Below are 20,722 nucleotides of genomic sequence, written 5' to 3'. Positions count from 1 at the left end.
GGAGTTTCAGCTTTAGCATCATTCCTTCCAAAGAAATCCCAGGGCTGATCTCCTTCAGAATGGACTGGTTGGATCTCCTTGCAGTCCAAGGGACTCTCAAGAGTCTTCTCCAGCACCACAGTTCAAAAGCATCAATTCTTCGGCGCTCAGCCTTCTTCATAGTCCAACTCTCACATCCATACATGACCACAGGAAAAACCATAGCCTTGACTAGACGAACCTTTGTTGGCAAAGTAATGTCTCTGCTTTTGAATATGCTATCTAGGTTGGTCATAACTTTCCTTCCAAGGAGTGAGCATCTTTTAATTTCATGGCTGCAGTCCGCAGAGACATTACTTTGCCAACAAAGGTCTGTCTAGTCAAGGCTCTGGTTTTTCCAGTGGTCATGTATGGATGTGAGAGTTGGACTGTGAAGAAGGCTGAGCGCCGAAGAATTGATGCTTTTGAGCTGTGGTGTTGGAGAAGAGAGTCCCTTGGACTGCAAGGAGATCCAACCAGTCCAATCTGAAGGAGATCAGCCATGGAATTTGTTTGGAAGGAATGATGCTAAAGCTGAAACTCCAGTACTTTGGCCACCTCATGGGAAGAGTTGACTCATTGGAAAAGACTCTGATGCTGGGAAGGATTGGGGCAGGAGGAGAAGGGGACGACAGAGGATGAGATGGCTGGATGGCATCACTGACTCGATGGACGTGAGTCTGAGTAAACTCTGGGAGTTAGTGATGGACAGGGAGGCCTGGCATACTGTGGTTCATGGGGTTGCAAAGAGTCGGAAACGACTGAGCGACTGAACTGAACTGAAGTTTTCATTAAGAAGAGTTCTAGAATAAAATTAGTTTTCAGATCATCATTTTGTGTATGCTGCTGCTGCTGCTGCTAAGTCGCTTCAGTCGTGTCTGACTCTGTACGACCCCATAGATGGCAGCCCACCAGGCTCCCCCGTCCCTGGGATTCTCCAGGCAAGAACACTGGAGGGGCTTGCCGTTGCCTTCTCAAATGCATGAAAGTGAAAAGTGTAAGTGAAGTCGCTCAGTCGTGTCCTACTCTTAGCGACCTCACGGACTGCAGCCTACTAGGCTCTTCCGTCCATGGGATTTTCCAGGCAAGAGTACTGGAGTGGGATGCCATTGCCTTCTCCCATTTTGTGTATAGTGAATTGCAATTTGGTTTCCCGTTTATTTTTATTTGATTTCCTATTTATCTACAGGCATTGTCTGAGGGTATTTCCTTGGTACCTTTTCTTGTGGTATTAGAATAACTAACTATTCATACATGTGTCTCTGTCTCTTTGGTTTGCATAAGTTGCTCACTACTTCCTCCAGCTTGGTTACTTGTTAGCAGATAGATCATTTTCACTTTGGTACTTCTCTAAGAATCGTTTAACTTTTTTTGAAGTATGACTGACTGTAAGAAATATAATTTACTTGGAATTTATACAGATAATCAACTGCTCCAAACATTTACATGAGCCATATTATTAGATGTTTATGTTCTTGGATAAAATTATTTTGATTCTTAACTATTATTCATTTAGTTGATGTGTACTTTTTATACTTTTGTTGATGTTGAAAGCCTTATTGATTTTTTTTTTGTTTAAACTGAGAATGTTGATGAGCCTGTTTCTCAGTACATTATGTAGTGTTCTTTCTCTTAATTCTTAATAGTAGGTGTAGCTGTGTGTTTGCTTATTAACTGGTTTCTGATATTGTGAATTATGTTACTGATTGCAATAACTTCTTTAATTTTCTGGCAATTTCAGAGCCACATGTGGAGTCTACTACCAATGTGCATGTGACTTTTATGATAAGTATTTTGTTTGTTCAACTTTTTGATGTTGTACCTTATCTAGGCTTTTGGAAGCAAGTAATAGAATACTTAGCTGTGGTAGCCATGTGTTAACTATCTCATGACAGGAGACCTAAACAATAGTAGTTCTGGGGTTGTTTCAGGAGCTCAATGATTAAGTCTTATTTTATTCTTCTATTCTACCAACATCAATATGCTTTTCTTTTTGGTTCCTAACCTTGTTGTCTCATGGTCTCAATATTGCTGGAATAGCTCTAAATAAGCACTGTGTTCTTTCATTATATAATTCAAAACAGAGGAGGAGGGGAGAGGGTTCTCTTATCATTAGGACTGAAAAATTTTCTCATATGTTCACTCCAGTAGATTGTCCCATTATCTCATGTGTCAAAATAGTCATTATGGCTGTTGTTAGCAGTGCGTGAATTGGTGAAAACTGACATTTTCCGTTTCTGTCAGAGAAAATGAATTTTACAAAAAGGGAATATGTTGGAAGGGAATGGCTTGGGGAGTCAGCAGCTAACAAACAGTTTGCTACAACCAGCCTAAGAAGTTGGCAGTTTATTTCCTTTCACTGTAGCTCAGCCATATACTTAGATCAAATGAAGTAGTGTTTTTATCAGGTATTAAAAGAAGGAAAAGAAGAATCAGTTATTTTGAATAAAAGAAAGAAACAAATGAAAATTTCACCATTTCCATTTTTCCCTTCCTTGCTTCACAGTAGAATTCTGATGTTCTGGCCTTTCTTTTCCCTGGGTTTGATCTGTTACCTGATCTTTGCTTTTTAAGAGTGTCATCCCCTTTCCTTCCAGCCTGCCTCATCATAGTGGAATTGGCTTCTCAGTAGTCCTTCCTTTTCAAGACTTTTTTTCTGATTGTTTTTTTTTGACATTAATATTGGCTTTAGTTTTATAATCTTACACAGAGAACTTTAAGGAATATTCTGTATGTCTGGGTTTCATTTTATTTTTTTCTACTTCGTTTTTCCCTTTGTTTCATTATTCACTCTCACCTTCTAAACACATACACACTACAGTCCTTACTTAGTTTTTAAAATTAATAATTAAAGCTTAATTAAATTATCTTACACTTTGCATATTTTAATAAGCCACCTCAAATCTTTTTTGAATAAATAAAAAATAACCTGTAGGATAAAAACACACCAGTTCTGTTTTTATTTTTTATTTATTTTTTTTTACCAGTTCTGTTTTTAATAAAGAGTTTATATCATTATTTTTCAGTTAACTTTGTGAGTTTTGTGTCAGTGTCTAAATTTGATGTCTACCATAAGACCGTATTTTTATCTGCTTATAAACCGCAATTAAAAATAATGAATTTGGGATGGTGTGACTATATGTAAGGAAATAATAAAATATAATAAATGCAAATGGATAATTCCTATGTGCAGAGCTGATTATTAGGACTTTTCCTATATAAACATATATTGCATAAGTTGAACTTTAGGCTGCCAAATAAATTAACATAGGTTTTCTTTTTGTTTTAACAGATATGGTTAAAAAATGAAAAGTAGAATTGAATACTTTAAAGTATTATATAATCATTAAATCATATGTATTTTCCTGCCAGAAAGAAATATTAATGTCAGATTTTAATGAGCTTAATGTAAATAGTTAATACCTAATGTTTTTGTAGAATCTGATGCCACAGGATAATTTTACTTTCATAAAGTGTTATTTTTCTGTTAGCTAGATTAGTATTAATTTTTTATATAAAAGATATAGATAAGGATAATATTCTAATGATGGGTAAAGAAACTGCTTTATTTTTTTAATAAATATAATTTACATAAAATTCTTATTAGATTGGTTTTAGACCACCATATTTTGTATATAATATGTATGAGTTTTAAGAATTGTCATAAAAGTGAAAAGTGAACAAGTGATAAATGCTAAAAATGGGGGAAAAAGAGACCTTTAAAAATGAGATCAAATTGAATACAGATTCTTAGAATAAGATCTCAATAAAGTTAAGTTGGTTACTTTCAGTTTTTATAGGAAAGGGTACTAAACAGCTGTATGTATGGTTTTGTTTATGGTTCAGAAAATATGTACATTGTGAAATTTTTCTTTTTTGGTATCTAGACGCGAGTCATTTGTGCATTAGTGTATTAGTGTAGTGTTAGTTGCTCAATTGTGTCCAACTCTTTGCGACCCCATGGACCATGGCCCACAGTCTCCTCCGTCTATGGAATTCTTCAGGCAAGAACACTGCAGTGGGTTACCATTTCCTTCTCAAGCATTTGGGCATTGAATTTGCATGAAAAGTTTTCATCTGTAAAAGGTTCTAGAAATTTCAAGTACTAGATTCAAGAAATTAAGAAATCTTGCTTAGATTTATTGTTTTTATCCTTTGGTCTTCATCTTCTGGGAGTTTCAGACTTGAGTACAAGACTCCTTAAAAAGTAAACTAAAACTGTGTGTTAAATAGTTAATCATATAGTGTTTGCAAAGGCATCACAGTTGAGGGCTGAATTATATAACTCAGCAAGCATTTGTGGAACGTGACTGTCAGGAGTAAGTCTTTATCAAATTCATGTTCTAAAACTGAGTTGTTTTGTTAGGAGTGACCTAAACTTTGTTTACAAACAGTGAAATTTATATTCAAACATAACTTCGTAGTACTCAGTTCACATCAGTCAGTCATGATTGAGGGCCTATTCATATGTGCAACAGACACTATAAACTCTAGGTTTGGGGGTGGAGGAGTTTGTCAGGGAGCATAAAAATAGCTTTAAGTCATGTGGATGGGGTTAGATAGTAAACACAATGAAATGTTAAAAAGTCTTACAAGACAACATTAAAAGATGTCACAGGTGCCTCTGATGGACAAGAAGTGCTGTAAATACAGAAATAAGAAGATTCCCTAGAAGAATCAGAAACTTCAGTGGACCTTCTTGGCCTATATATCTCTTGCTGCTGCTGCTGCTGCTGCTAAGTCGCTTCAGTCGTGTCTGACTCTGTGTGACCCCAGAGACAGCAGCCCACCAGGCTCCCTGTCCCTTTGAACTATTTGAGGATTACAGATTAATGCTTTTTACTGTCATTCATTCAGCATATTTATTCAACAGGTATATTGAGCTACTGTGTATTAGGCTTTGCTGTGGAGCCTATAGAGATTAACATTGAACAAAATAAACTGTTCTTAAGGTAGCTTACATTTGAGTGGCAGGTTGGGAGAGGACAGATAGTGAAAAAGTTTACCAGAAAATACCAATACTTTTGAGACAAACGAGTAATCACTTCTCTGTCTCCCAGACTTAAGGGTTTATCCTCAACTCACTGCTATATTGTGATACGTATTATGAAGAAATACAAAGCAGGATAAAGTATGTACGGACTAAGGGAAGTAGGACAGTACTGTTTTATATGGGGAGATCAGAGGTGGGCTCTCTAAGAAGGCGACATTTTGTGGAAAAAATGTAAGGAAAATGGTAGGGAGCTTATGTTTATTTGAGAGGAGAGCGTTACAGGCAGGGGGAACAGAATATAGAGGCTCTGAGGTAGAAACATGCTTGGTTTGAGGACCAAGAAGAACTGGTATGGCTGATACAGAGGTGGGGGCTGGTGTGTGGTAAGAGGAGAGGAAGGAGGTCATAGAGGCAGCTACATCATGTAGGGACTGGAAGAACATGAGAATGACTTTGGATTTACACTCTTGAGTGAGATGGAAAGCCATCAGATTTGCATAGAGAACATGTGAGTCAACTGATGTTTAGAAGGACCACCCTGATGGTTGTGTTCAGTATAGACTATAGAGAGGCGAAGGTGAAAGTAGAGAGAACAAATAAAATGGTTTAAGGTTTTAAGGATAGAGGTAATAAGAAATGACAGATTTTGTAGATATCTGTTGAGAGATTGTTGAGTAAACAGAGAGAGAGAGAGGAAAAGGGTGATTTCTCTTTAGCCTGAACTTCTAGTTCAGTCGCTCAGTCATGTCTGACTCTGACACCAGAGAATGCAGCACACCATGCTTCCCTGTCCGTCACCAACTCCCGGAGCTTGCTCAAACTCGTGTCCATCGAGTCGGTGATACAATCCAACCATCTCGTCTTCTGTCATCCCCTTCTTCTCCTGCTTTCAATCTTTCCCAGCATCAGAGTCTTTTCCAGTGAGTCAGTTCTTCGCGTCAGGTGGCCACAGTATTGGAGCTTCAACTTCAGCATCAGTCCTTCCAATGAATAATCAGGACTGGTTTCCTTTAGGTTTGACTGTTTTGATCTCCTTGCTGTCCAAGGGACTCTCAAAAGTCTTTGCCAACACCACAGTTCAAAAGCATCAATTCTTTGTCGCTCAGCTTTCTTTATAGTCCAACTCTCACATCCGTACATGACTACTGGAAAAACAATAGCTTTGACTAGACGGACCTTTGTCAGTAAAGTACTCTCTGCTTTTTAATATGCTGTCTAGGTTGGTCATAGCTTTCCTTCCAAGAAGCAAGCATCTTTTAATTTCATGGCTGCAGTCACCATCTGCAGTGATTTTGGAGCCCAAGAATATAAAGTCTGTCACTATTTTCATTGTTTTCCCATCTATTTGCCATGAAGTGATGGGACCGAATGCCATGATCTTCGTTTTTCAAATGTTGAGTTTTAAGTCAGCTTTTTCACTTTCCTCTTTCACTTTCATCAGGAGGCTCTTGTGGAGCTTCTAGTAGAGTGGAGTTATGGTTTACTGAGGTAGAAAAGATTTATTGAAAGATTATTAAATCTGCAGGAAGAGCAGATTTATTGCAGGAGAGAAGGAAATTGAGGACAGTTTTGGACATGTTGAGTTCAAAACGCCTATTAGGCCTGTAAGTGGAGACATCAGGTAGGTAGGTGACTATCAGAATCTGAAGTTTAGGGAAGCAATCAAGGCTAAAGATACAGATTTGGGAGTGTCGGGGTATAGATAGTATTTATGGTGAGATGACTAAGTGAAATTACTTAGAGTATAAGAGGAGAAGGAGATGGGAAGAGTTCTGATGACAGTCATAGGGCTACCTCGGCATTCAACAATCCCAAATTGAAATTTGGGAAAGTAAGGCGAAATCTACCAAGGAGTCTGAGGCAGAGTTATTAGTGAGGTTAAAAAAAAAAAACAAAAAAACTAAGACAGGTGTTTCAAAGAGAGAGTAAACAAGTTGTGTCAAAGGAATAAGGTTAAGACTGAGAAGTGACCATTGGGTTTGTCAAAATGAAGGTCAGTTTTGACTTGAGAGGAGCTATTAGAGAAGTTGAGACTAGTTGAAAACTTAGGAGTGGAACAGAGTTAAGACAGCTATATGGGCAGGGCTTTAGATTTTTCCTTTTAAGGGGGACTTTGAAGTGACCTACAAATGAGAACCCAGGGAATGTCTTTTAAGTATTTTTAAAGGATATTACAGTGTTTTTAGTATGCCAGTAGAGAGAAAAAAATGTGCAGAAGGTAGAATTGCTGTAGGGAAGATGGGGTGGAATTAATTGCAACTGAAGGTCAGCCTTAGATAGGAACATTGGGCAGTTTATCTCCGGTAACAGGAGATTAGTCAGAGGATATGTGTAGACATGCAGATAGGTTGAGGTATGCAGTGACTGGAGGTTGTGGAAGTTCTCATTTAATTGCTTTTCTCCTCTCTTCAAAACCTCTCCAGTGGAATAAATAAGGCCATCATCTGCAAGTTAAGAATAGAGAGGAGATATTGAAAGTTTGAGAGATGAAGCTGTTCAGTGATTATCTATAAAAATGGAATGGAAATTAATTTGGGAATGTGTTCAGATGCTCTGATATAGGTTAAAATAGGGGAAGAGTTGGGTTTACCTTGCTTTAGGTTTTGTCAAGTGAAGCTAGATGAGGAAGAGAGGAACAAATGAAGAGAGGACTGCAAACAAGTAATTAATTGATGGGCCATGAAATAATCAGGTAAAGAGGGCAATCATGTGTATGGGACTCTGGGGCAGTCAGAGGATAAAAGTCTGTACATTGGAGATCTGAAAGGTATTAAAAACTTGTTTGAGTCTGAAAAGAAGTGATCAGGAAAGATAAAAGATAATGCTCAGAGAATACTTGAGAAATTGCATTATGGAAAGAGTTCAAATTCTAGGTACAGTCATAGGAATTAAATGGCTGAGGTGAGGTGGAAAAAGATGGTGTTGTAACTGAGAAGATAAACATGTTATGCTCCTAACTCATGATAGTATTTACACTTTTCTTATTTCAATAAACAGTTTTATGCAGATACCAATAAAACCTCTCTACTTTTCTTAAAAATACTTCATTTTTACAAGTGCCAGTTCGGTCTCAATGTACAAGATTCCTAATAGTTTCTTTCAGCTTATAGTCCTTTGAACTGTTGAATCAGTATTAGTCAGGGAGCTTTGTTTGGAATAAATTGTTTTGGTTTTAAGATTCTAGAACAAATCGTGAAATTCAGAGGTCCACAAGCTAAATGTGACCTGTAGATACATTTTGTATGATAAGAATAGTGCAATAAAAAGATAACTTGAGTTGATGGGGCATTCCAGGTTGTCACGGGTCCCCACCATTTAGCCCACATTCCGCTTTTCCCCCTACTTCCATCATTATTTTTGTCTTATAATTTCCCAGCATCTTTACATCCTTTTACTCATTTATGTTTACTGTTAACTGTTTCTCAAGGCATTCACATTTAGAACTCTTTGCCTTAGACCTACTGAAACGCAATCTCCAGAGCTGGGATTTTGTTGTTTCTATTTGGAAATGTCCTTAAGTAAATCTGATGACAGACAGTGGTTGAAAAAGACAGCTTTTACTTACTAGCAGTGGATCTTAACCTCTCTTGTTTTCAGTTTTCTATCCATAAAGTTGATATTAAAATAATAGAACTTACCTCATGTGGTAGTGATGAGAGATAAATGAGACAGTATGAAAACAGGCACTAAGCCTGGTACATGGTAAATGTTTAGAAAATTTTTTTCCCTTTCCATTTTCTACTGGGAATAGGATCTTGAAAGTTTCTCTAGGCAAGTTGAGGGGATAGTCCAAGTCAACCAGATTATTAATTAGCACAATATTTTGAATGGTTTAATAAAATTGAATAGCCAGTAACTTGAACAAGGAAGACGTTATGGTCTTTCTATGATTCCAGATTGATTTTATGTTCAGGGGAGTTTGGTTCCAGGGACCAGGTGCCTCTTACTTATTGCTTCATATTCCTTTAGTTTGTTGTACTTTCTCGCATGGTCAGAGATGGTTTATCACCACCTTGCCTGGGTTGTACCCCATTGGTAGGAAGGAAGAGAAGGTGAAGAGTGAACATTTCCTATCAAGGGTCTGGTTAAGAAATTTCATAAACTTCATTGGCTGGAACTTATCATATGGCCATACTCAGCTGCTGAGGGTCTGGATAGAAATTTTCTAGCAAGGTCATCATATATCCAGAAACTCAGAAAGATTCTACTACTAAGGGGAAAAAGATGAGGATAGATGTTAATGGATAGTGGTTGCTTGGTGTATCTGTTTCATTCTCTAAAAGAAATTAATCCCTTGGTCTTGATAGCCTTAGATTTAGGATTTATTGTCCCCAATCCCCAGTCATGAAACAAAAGAAAAATTACTTGGGCTACTTCATCCTTTTCATGTGTCTTTTTGACCAGAAATGACTGGTCTTTTCATTAAGTCAGAGTCTTGGTTCTAATGCTTAACTGACCTATGCAAGCATGAATCCTATCTCTGATATCTCAATTTCAACATTACCTACTACTTTAAGACAGTAGAATGGTTCTTGAGATCATTTTGACTATAGTTCAATATATTCTTTATTTCCACTTAGTCTCTTCTATTGCCAGGATGTGTAGAGCACGTTGTGAGAAAGCAGCTGTGTATGAGTGTGAATGAGAGAGAGAGAGAGAGAGAGAGAGAGAGAGAGAATCCAGTCTCCTTTCTACATTTTTAAAATTTATTTCTGTACCTATATGAAGTAATAATTATTAAACCTGTTTTGTTAATGAGTTAACAGAGACCCAGAGATAATTAGCAACTTGTTTAAAGCCACAAAAATCTTTAATTGGTGGGGCCAGGTTTTATTGTCCAAGTTTTTATATATCCAGATTCTCTAATTACAATATTCACAGTGCTATATTGTAACATCTGTGGATATCATACTAAAAAGTTGCGTTATATACTTTGATGTTTTTAATGTTAAGGACACTTTGGTTTTACTATATGATGATTTTTCTTTTTGTACTTCTCATTTGTTTCTACTTTTGTTAGCATCATCAGTTCTCTTTGGGTTGTAAAACCCCACCTTACTAAGAGACTCTAACGTAACTCAGGTAAAAACCGTATGAGCAGCTTATCTGTTTTTCTCTTTGGGACAGACCTGAAGAATGAACTACTTGTTACTTTGCTGGCTAGTCACATTGCAGAATGCTTTTTTTTTGCCTACATATTTACAATTTTTTCCTATTTTTGATAGTAGATTTCCTTTTATGTTTTTGTATCCTATTATTTATGAATATGTACCCATTAAGGTAGTACCATAAAATGAGACTGTGAGACAGCTGTGTTTCCATTTGAGGTTTTAGAATTTTGTAAAGAGTTAAAGAGAATATCTGAAGTGTTTTATTGACAAGGCCTGGCCTTTTTTTTTAAACTTCTTATTTTGTATTAGGGTATAGCTGATAAACAAACAATACTGTGATAATTTCTGGTAAACAGTGAAGGGACTCAGCCATACATATATGTGTATCCATTCTCCCCTAAACTCCCCTTCCATAAGGCCTGGCCTTCTTAATCTAGTTTTATCCCAGGTAGAGTTTGCCTGTGCATTTCTCGTCAGTTAGAAATGCCCTATTGTTGACTAGTCCTATATTTTCTAGATATGTTGTTGTTTTATAATATTAATCTATGTATTAATAACTTTAATGATGATTTCTACCTATGCCTATTAATATCTTGTTTGTTTTAAACAGTGATTTTTTTTAGGTAACAAGTATAACTTAATGTAATGCCTAAGTTTTGATTTCAGTATTTTTTAAATCCACAAGGCTGTATAAAGAAAAAAATTTGTTAATTTGAATTTGGTATATAGATTAAGTTCCTAAAGCAGCGATTTTTATCATTATGTATAAAACTTAATTTTGTAATTTATTTTTAGGAATAACCAGCACTGTGGTATATTCTTCAAAAAGGAAATATTATCTCTTATGGCTTTTTTAAAAATGGCCCTTTGGAGTAAAAGTGTTCATTTCCCCCTCTCTGTTTTTTTATATAGGATATAGCAGATCCATTTTTTGCTTATTGTAAGCAACATGCAGATAGGTTAGACAGAAAGTGGAAGAGAAAAAACTACTTGGCTCTACAATCCTATTGTAAAATGTCTTTACAAGAGAGAGAGAAGCAGTTATCACCAGAAGCACAGGTATGAGACTCATTCCAAAACTTGTGTTTTTTTCTTTCAAGGGTATAGATTTCAGGGAATTCCCTGGTGGTTCAGTGGTTAGGACTCTGTGCTCTTACTGCTGAGGGCTCCAGTTTGATCCCTGGTAACAGAGCTAAGATCCCACAAGCTGTATAGCCTGGCCAAAAAAAAAGAAGTTAGAAATTTAAGATCTCATGCATCTTTGATATATGATGTATAATTGTGAAATTTGGTTAGTGTAATTGTGAAATTATCTAGAAAGTGGACTGTCATTAAGGTAAATGGAGAGTATAGTTTGTGGTTGAATACATTACTCATCATCTAGTCTCAACAAAGCAGTCATTTATAAAACATGTTTCTAATACATTAAAGAATGTGGCTTAGAGGAAATTATTCTATCAGTGCAATATGTTGACCACATCTTTTTTTCAGTCTGTTCTAAGATTCATATGTGCAAAGACTTTGATTAGTTTGCCTGTCATGAAATATATTTGTTTGTAAATTAAGTAAATTAATGAAGACTAGTACAAGGCTAGTTGAGAAACCTCAGCTTAATTATACTAGTTTTTGACAACTAATCATAGGCTAGGGCAGTTGTTAACTAGGGGTAGACCTCATTTATCATAACCCAAGAATTATGCTGTGGATATTAAGGACTGTGGATAGATATAATTTGCCGCAATAGAGGAACTTCTGATCATCCTTACTCTTGCTAAGTATGGAAATAAAAATCATAAGTATGTTCCATTTTAATATCTTTTAAAATTTGTATACATTTCTTTTATAGGCAAGGATCAATGCCCGGCTTCAGCAGTATCGTGCCAAAGCAGAACTAGCTCGATCCACCAGACCCCAGGCCTGGGTTCCGAGGGAAAAATTGCCCAGACCACTCACTAGCAGTGCTTCAGCCATTCGCAAACTTATGCGGAAAGCAGAACTCATGGGAATCAGTACAGATATCTTCCCAGTGGACAATTCAGATACTAGTTCTAGTGTGGATGGAAGGAGAAAGCATAAGCAACCTGCTCTCACTGCTGATTTTGTGAATTATTATTTCGGTCAGTATAGGCCCTGATGCATGCACATTTTCATTGAGAACAGTTTGCTGATAGAAATATTTGATACACTGTCAATGTTTAGAAATTTACTAGTCTTGCTACATATATCAAGTATGTTTATTTTCCTAATAAGTTGTGGATTGTTGTAAAATGCTAATTTAATGTATTTGTGAGTAGAGTTAAAAGTGTCTAGGTTTATCCATGTGGTCATCTCTATGGCTAGCTTCTTCCTTTGTGTATTTTGTATATCAGCTTTTATTTTCTTCTAAACTAAAATTGGATATTTAATTTAACTAGAGAGAAATATGCGCATGATTCAAATTCAGGAGAATATGGCTGAACAAAAGAATATAAAGGATAAATTAGAGAATGAACAAGAAAAGCTTCATGTGGAATATAATAAGGTAAAACAAACAACGTAATGTAATTACATCTTACTGATGATTCCTTATGTTTCATTTTGAAATTCCTCTGGAGTTTCTACGACTTGTCTGTAATTCCGACCCCTCGTTATCTTCATTACCGTCACTAACACTGAGTACTTTCTATGTGCCAGGCACAGTTTTGAGCATTTTTACTTGTGTTAACTCATCTCATTCTTACTTCAGCTTTATAATGTGGCTTATGATTTCTGCTCCCTTTTTCAGAAGCGTAAACTGAATCCTAAACAGGTGAAGTAATTTGCCCAGGTTCGCAAAGGTAGTCAAGGCATAGAGTTGGGGTTTGAGGCCCAAGTCTGACTCCATTTATCTTTCTAAGTTATAGAAAACTTTAAAACTTACTTTTGAATTACTTTTTTTCTTAAATTGTTTTGTTACTTTTGATTAAAAAAAAAATCTCCCGATTAAAATTTCTCTTCTATATCTTCATTCTAAAGATGAAGAAGTTCATGAAGAAATGTATAAAAGCAAGTTGTGACTAAATGTGAGATAATAAGTAACATAAGAAAAATCTGGATTGACTTTTGTTTCTTTTGGCTGTGCTGGGTCATCTTTGGGTACGAGGGCTCAGTAATGCGGCATGTGGGCTTCTCTAGTTGCAGAACTCAGGCTCACTTGACCTGAGGCATGTAAGATCTTAATTCTCCAACCAGAGATCAAATCTGCGTCCCCTTCATTGAAAGGAAGATTCTTAACCACTGGACCGCAGGGAGGTCCCCAGGATTGACTTATTGATATATATCATTTTCTTGTTGGAAAAATGGTGGGAGTGCACTTTGATACACTCATAAGGGTTAATTAGTGTGTCTGTGAAATTATATAGTAAACTATTATAGAATATGTATCATTATTAGTAAAATGCTAACATAAAATGTTTACTTTTTGTTGGTGCTTCTTAAATAGTTGGAGACTTTCATTTTTCAGTGTATTGTGACTTGAATGTGTTAAATGTATGTGGAATAGAAATGTAGATATTTTGGACATTGATAAATTATTTACATTTTCAAATATGTTACTGAATATTGTAATGGTCTACTAATTTGAATTGTTCACATTATAGCTCTGTGAATCTTTGGAAGAACTACAAAACATGAATGGAAAACTTCGAAGTGAAGGACAAGGAATATGGGCCTTACTAGGCAGAATCACAGGGCAGGTTAGTTTCTTTCCAATTGCTCTCTCCTTCTCTTCTTGCTTTCTGTATGATTTCAAAGATTGGATCTCTAATACAACTGTCACTTCACTAACTGAAGAATTTTGTTTAATCAGGGCCAACTAATCCTCTGGGATAATGGTTTCTGCCTGAAATGCATCTAGAGCTTTGCAAGCTGCCTACTGAGAACCTGTAGCTTAATATGGTTGTTTTAACAGCTATCTTGTTTGCACAATTTTTTCATTTGCTCTAACTGATTGACCTGTCATTTGTGATGAAGCTAAGATTTGAAGCATGAGTTACTCCTACCATATTCTTCTATGCAGCGGTTTTAGATTCCTTGCCACATTTCTTCTGTCCTATTCTTGTGCTATAAGTAGTTGTTGTTTTTTTTAATGGGGGAAATGTAAAAGGAAAACTGGAATTTTTTTTCATGTTGATGGGTTTTGAACTTATAAGGAATGGTTTTTGAAATTTAATGTTAAAGTGTAGTTTTTCCCTTCATTAGTTTTATTTTAATTATGAAAGAAATTACTTTATCCTTGAACATATTGAGCTTATTAAAGTTCTTGGTATTGTAAAGAACAATCATTGCCAAATGGATTTCTTTGAATGCTTTTTTTAGTACTGTGTATTTAATTCTTAAATTAATAATTCATTTGAATAATTTAAGTTATTTTTTTAAGGATAATGGAGACTCGCTGTGGTCTTTTCACCATGGAAATAGTTTTATTTGTGAAGGAAGGTTTTTAAAGAACAGATATTTTTTGTGGTACTTATTTTAAAGGTTTATAAAGAGCCAAATTCATTATATAGGTTGTGTGGACACATTATTTTAGAAAGTAGTACATACTGATATGTATTATGCCATGCTAGCTTTGAAGATGCTTCTTTTGTGAAAAGGGTGTATGTGGCATATAGTATAATGAATAACATAAGAGGTGAGGATGAGTAGTTATGTATGCACAGTTGACCTTTGTTTCTATTGATAGGCTGTTAGTGAATATTTGGAAGATTATAGTGTTTTATGTTTTATATTTAGTGAAATTAATATTGAATACAAGCCTATTAGTTTATTTGGCAAGCTAGCATTATCTTTTGGCCAGATTTGCAAGTTTGTCTCATAAGAATCTATTTAGTATAAGTTATGAAAGAGCATTTTAATTTATTAAATCACTTGAAACAGAAGCACGTGCATTTCTGTGTGCAAATGTAAAATACACAGGAGAAGTAGAATTCGTTTGTACCACTTGCAGGACACTTTTTTTCCGGTTGGTTGAACTGATGCGGGCCCACTGGGCCACTGAGAAATGACTTTGATAGATGGTTGCTGTCTGAGAAGCTAGTATACTACAGATTAGTAGAAACCCAAAGAGAATCTAATTCGCTTTGTGAAGAGTTTGGTCCAATAAGATAATTTTTCTAATTAACCTTTGGAGCACCAGTGTAGCTGTGGTGTTTAAGAAAATAAACGGCCTCAATACTCTGTCGTGTTCTTTTTTTTTTTCAAGTCTTGAATTCTTGTCCTTGTCTTTCACTTTTAAAGCTAAAGTAGGAGTTTAATTTTCACAGTGTTTTAGTGGTCCAGAGAAAATTGGTGAAAGTATGTAATTATAGGCTTCTCACAGCAGTGACTATGAGACAAAAACTCATTTTAGTCCTTTTTGCCAGTGTAAAAGCTTTAAAACATTTCCCCCTCAAGATCCTAGCATATTAGTTGACTTGAACGGCGCATAAAGAAAAATGTTGCTTTATATTTTTTCTCTGAAAACAAAATAAACTGCATTTGTTCAAATCAATAGAAGTTGAACATACCGGCAATTTTGCGAGCACCCAAGGAGAGAAAACCAAGTAAAAAAGAAGGGGGCACACAAAAGGCGTCTACTCTTCCTGCAGTACTTTATAGGCAAGTAATGAAATTTTGACAGATTAATACAGTATATTTTTAAATGAATACTTTTTAGTAGCAAGATGCTTTAAATATTTGTGAATGAATTATGTTTATATCAGAATTTAAAGTCAAATGTGTTTGAAGTTCATTTTATTAATACCTTCATCAAAAATACTTCCCAGACTGAATGATGATAGGATAGAGTCGCTCCTCTTTTAATGATAAATCACTTTTTGTATACTTTAAGTAACTGGTTATATGTGCACAAACTCCATGGGAACCCCTCTTTAGAGAATTGGAAAGTGAGTTTTAACTAATGTACGTGAGTATTTTCTTAAATAGTTAAAACAGTGTGTTAGATAAATGGACATTTATATTTTATTTTGCTGGAGTGAGTTTTAGAGGTTTACATGTGTTTTTAGGTAGTGTTGGATATTATAGTTTGAATTACTGCCTTTGTACAGTGGTAGGGGTGGATAATGAAGATAAGTTTTAGATTTGAATCTGTCTACATTTTTTTTTCTCTCTGTGCTCAGTTGTAATAATTTCATTTCCCCAAATATTTTTGTTCTTTTTTTTTTTTTGGCTCAGTATTTTACAGTGTTCACCATTGTAACAGTTTTATATAGTTATTAAGATTTCTTTCCATACCAGTAGGTTTGGATCTTACTTTTTTTCCATGTAGCTGATGAAACTCATTGAGAAAAGTTTAGAAGATGCAAGTATGTTTGTGTGTATCCATACACACACAAATCTGTTCACACACACAAGTAAATATGCTTATGTAAGTGTATACATATTCTCCCCACAATCTCTTTCTTTCTCAGAAATAGCAACAACAGTATCTGTCTCAATAACTACTTTCTCTTCTAGCTTGGAGGCTTTCTCCATAGGTAATAGCAATTAACTTCCTTGAAATGTGGGACAAGCTCACTGGTATCTATACTGTACTTTATAAAGACTAGCACTGTCACAGTCTAGCTTTTCCAGATAAAACTGTTTCATTTGAAACCGTCAGGCTTATTACTTATGCTTCTGACTTTTCATCACTAACAGCTCATTTTTGTTTCAGGATACAGTTTAGTAATTTTTCATTTTTACTTTGAGCAACTTTGAGACCAAGTATTGATTGGTCTTTGTTGTATATGTATATATTTGATTTTTTTTCCTAAGGTTATTTAAAATTCAAACATCATTACTTTTTCTGTATACTTATGGATTTTTTAGGATCTCAACTTTTTCCTCACCCTTCACATTCCTAATATAAGTACACCCTGGATTTGTAGATCATGGTGTTTGTGCTCTCAGGAGTAGTTGACCTTTTGCACAAGAAAAGTTAGATTTCTTAAGAACAATCAAAAATCTAAAACAACAGCAACAATAATAATAAAACTTCCAGTTCTTTATAATAAATATCAATTGGTATATTTTTAAGACTCAAAGTCTGATTCTGTAAAAAGACTTAACATATGTAGCTTATTTACACGTTGAAGGTTCTTTGAAAGATTTACAGTTAATGGTAGAAAATAAACAGAATTTCGTTTGTAAAGTAACTTCTTTGTAGTTTTAGAGAGGTAGAAAATTGAAAACTATTTTTGTTTAATATTTGTTCCTAGAGAAAATTTGGTCTGATGTTACATGGGCTTTAAGTAATAAAGAAGATTAAGATGATGTTAGAATAAATACCTAACATATGCCCTTCTCTGAATAGTTTGACTCCAGCAAAATTTAAATTTATAATAGATCTAAACTATTCTACATTCTCAAAAGTATTTAGATTCTTGCCATTATAAAAAGATATGTGTTATTAAAAAAAGTATTTGATTTCAGTTAAAGAAATATATTAAGTTAAATCACAATGAAATTTTGAAAATTTAAAAATATGCCATAAATTAACTATTCACTATGATAATTATTATTCTAATCCTTTATTGCTGCTGCCTTTATCAAAGTTGTGGAATTTGTAAGAAGAACCATGATCAGCATCTTCTTTTATTGTGTGATACCTGTAAACTGCATTACCATCTTGGATGTCTGGACCCTCCTCTTACGAGGATGCCAAGAAAGACCAAAAACAGTTATTGGTAAGTAAACTGAAGAGCATGTACATGTTAGAACTGGTGTTGCTCTTAGTTTCAACAGTATTAGATGAAGTATTAGAACATATTTGATGCATAATAAAGTTTTCAGTATATTTTTAATTGAAAATTTTATAATGTTTTCCAATAATATTGACATATTGGCATTTAAAAGTTGTGTATATTAAGGTTTGCAACATAATGATTTAATATATGTATACACTGTGAAATAATCACCACAATCAAGCTAATTAGCATATTTGTCACCTCACATAGTTATCATTTTTTGTGGTAAGAATACTTCAGACATAAATGTTTATTACAGTATTATATGTATAGAGATGTAGCAAATTTTTTGATAAATGAATTTAAGTTAATTGAGGCTATTTTAATATCTTAGCAGTGGTTTCTTAAGGCATGAATTCTGTTTAGTGTGTTTATAATTCTCTTTATTATAACATTTTTTCAAATTCTTTATTTTTGTTCTTTATTAAGAATTTGCCTCCATATTCATGCTTTAAATGTAGTTTAGTATTTTGTTTTCAAATTAGTGTCACCAAAGGCTTTACTTGTGGCTAGTTGTGTATTAAAATTCAACCATTCTTTGTAAATCTAGAAACATTTGACTTACGTTTTTGAATTTTTTCATTAACTTAGGCATGTGGAATCACTACAGATGTTTGATAAAAGTTTATGATACTTATAAGTTTTATTCTTTCCTTAATTTTAATCCAAGAGAAAGACAGATGTTCAAATTCTAATAGATTGATTCTGTATAGGAAGAATATAGGTCACGGAGAGCTTTGGAAGGCACATGACTATTCTTTTTATACAAATTTTACATGACTAGACCCCAATCTTAAATGATAATCTGTACAAAAAGGTGTTTATTTATCAAATACATTAAAGCATATTTTCTGACCTCATTGTTTTATTTCATAAACCTATGTCTGTCCATTTTATTAAGAATCTCACATTCTTTCACCATTTTCACATGATTACTTTTTCATGAAGTGAAGCGGAAGTCTCTCAGTCATGTCCGACTCTTTGCGACCCCATGGACTATATAGTCTATGGAATTCTCCAGTCCAGAATACTGATGTCTGTAGCCTTTCCCTTGTCCAGGGGATCTTCCCAACCCAGGGATTGAACCCAGGTCTCCTGCATTGCAGGTGGATTCTTTACCAGCTGAGCCGCGAGGGAAGCCCAAGAATACTGGAGTGGGTAGTCTATCCCTTCTCTAGTGGATCTTCCCGACCCAGAAATCAAACTGGGGTCTCCTGCATTGCAGGTGGACTCTTCACCAGCTGAGCTATGAGAGAAGCCCTTCTTTTTCATAGTGCTCTTTTATCAATTTGCCTGGAGACAGTCATACTGGTCAACTCTTTTCAAATATAGTGGGATGTATTACTTCTGATTTGTGAGTGCTTTTGAAACCAGAATTTAAGAGAAACTGCTGTCATGTATTAGAATATCAGCAGTGTTAATAAGTATCCTATGTGCGTTTCTAAGTTGAAAACCAGTTTGGTAGTCTTCAGGGCCAGGGAACTTTGTCATAATCATGGATGTGTTTTAGCATTATTGTACAATGACGTTGTTTTTCTTTAATAATAAAGATTTTTAAAAGGGCTTCACTCCATTTTTTATATGTATTTATATAGGTATATTGGAGAAGGAAATGGCAACCCACTCCAGTATTCTTACCTGGAGAATCCCCATGGACAGAGGAGCCTGGTGGACTACTGTCCATGGGGTCGCAAAGAGTCGCACGTGACTGAGTGCCTAAGCACACAGCACACATAAACAATGAAATTGTTTCCCTTTAATAATAAAGATTTAAAAACCTCCTTAACATAAGTTGGAGTGTATAGTGCTAAGGATCAAGAATATATAGCAAACTGAGAAAAATCTCTTAGTATTTCAGTATGAAGGTAGTCCTTTGGCATAAATTCCTAACATGAATTTTCATTATTATTACTTTAAACATCCTATTTCTTAGGATCTTGTGTACCAGTTATGGTAGCAGAGCTGCTTTTTCATATTTTAAAGGCTATTTATAAAATGAGGACTATAGTGTTTAACAGATTGTTGAAAGAGCTGCAAATAGTGTTTTCATCTGTATTGAGTTTATGTACTACAAGTATCGTGTGGCAGTTGCCTTGAAATAGAAATAAATTTCTGCCTTAGCAGTTAGATATTTTTTAGATTTTTCTGAGTTGTTCAGTGTTTTGTGGTTTTCAGAGCATAACATTTTTGTTTATCTGAGTGCTCTAAAGCAAGTTTCTTTGTCACCTAAATGTATTAACCTTTGGTGGGGATGAGCTTGAGAAGCTAGAGACTATCCTGACAAGGAATATAGTTACAAACTGAGAAACAAAAGAGGAAACAAGTCACTTAAAAAACAAACAAAAAAGTCCCTACAGTGATTCATTCTAAAAAGATACTTGTTTCCATATCACAGAAATGCGTGTATGTTGAAAATATTTTTATTTGATGTTAATCTATGAATCCAAAGAATAAAGTGCTTGGTTTTTAACAACAGTTATATAAAAATCTTTAGTAACTAGTGATAATTGACTCCTACTGGTCAAATTTTTTAGTGTTAAAATTTTTGCTTAAATGGAAATTTTAAGATATTAAAAGTAATACCTTAAATTTTAATTGCATGTAAATAGAAAATTCTGAAAGAGATGGGAATACCAGACCACCTGACCTGCCTCTTGAGAAACCTATATGCAGGTCAGGAAGCAATGGTTAGAACTGGACGTGGAACAACAGACTGGTTCCAAATAGGAAAAGGAGTACGTCAAGGCTGTATATTGTTACCCTGCTTATTTAACTTATATGCAGAGAGTACATCATGAGAAACGCTGGGCTGGAAGAAGCACAAGCTGGAATCAAGATTGCCAGGAGAAATATCA

General features: G+C 34.9%; 1 protein-coding gene across 7 annotated transcripts in view; it reads left to right on the top strand.

Annotated features, from left to right (window-relative positions):
* The window catches only part of PHF14 (PHD finger protein 14), a 201,063-nt gene that overhangs the window by 46,428 nt on the left and 133,913 nt on the right, over nucleotides 1-20,722 (top strand). For all 7 annotated transcript variants that reach the window (XM_010845426.1, XM_010845425.1, XM_010845424.1 and 4 more), the window contains exons 8-13: nucleotides 11,035-11,181; nucleotides 11,969-12,239; nucleotides 12,537-12,643; nucleotides 13,740-13,835; nucleotides 15,635-15,738; nucleotides 17,676-17,807. In XM_010845426.1, the coding sequence (XP_010843728.1) occupies nucleotides 11,035-11,181; nucleotides 11,969-12,239; nucleotides 12,537-12,643; nucleotides 13,740-13,835; nucleotides 15,635-15,738; nucleotides 17,676-17,807 (857 nt within the window). The remainder of the gene's footprint in view (nucleotides 1-11,034; nucleotides 11,182-11,968; nucleotides 12,240-12,536; nucleotides 12,644-13,739; nucleotides 13,836-15,634; nucleotides 15,739-17,675; nucleotides 17,808-20,722) is intronic.

Source organism: Bison bison, unplaced genomic scaffold, assembly GCF_000754665.1.
Source record: "Bison bison bison isolate TAMUID 2011002044 unplaced genomic scaffold, Bison_UMD1.0 scf7180017864216, whole genome shotgun sequence".
NCBI lineage: Eukaryota > Metazoa > Chordata > Mammalia > Artiodactyla > Bovidae > Bison > Bison bison.
Note: the sequence above shows the minus strand (reverse complement) of the source record. Positions and strands in the feature narration are given on the sequence as shown.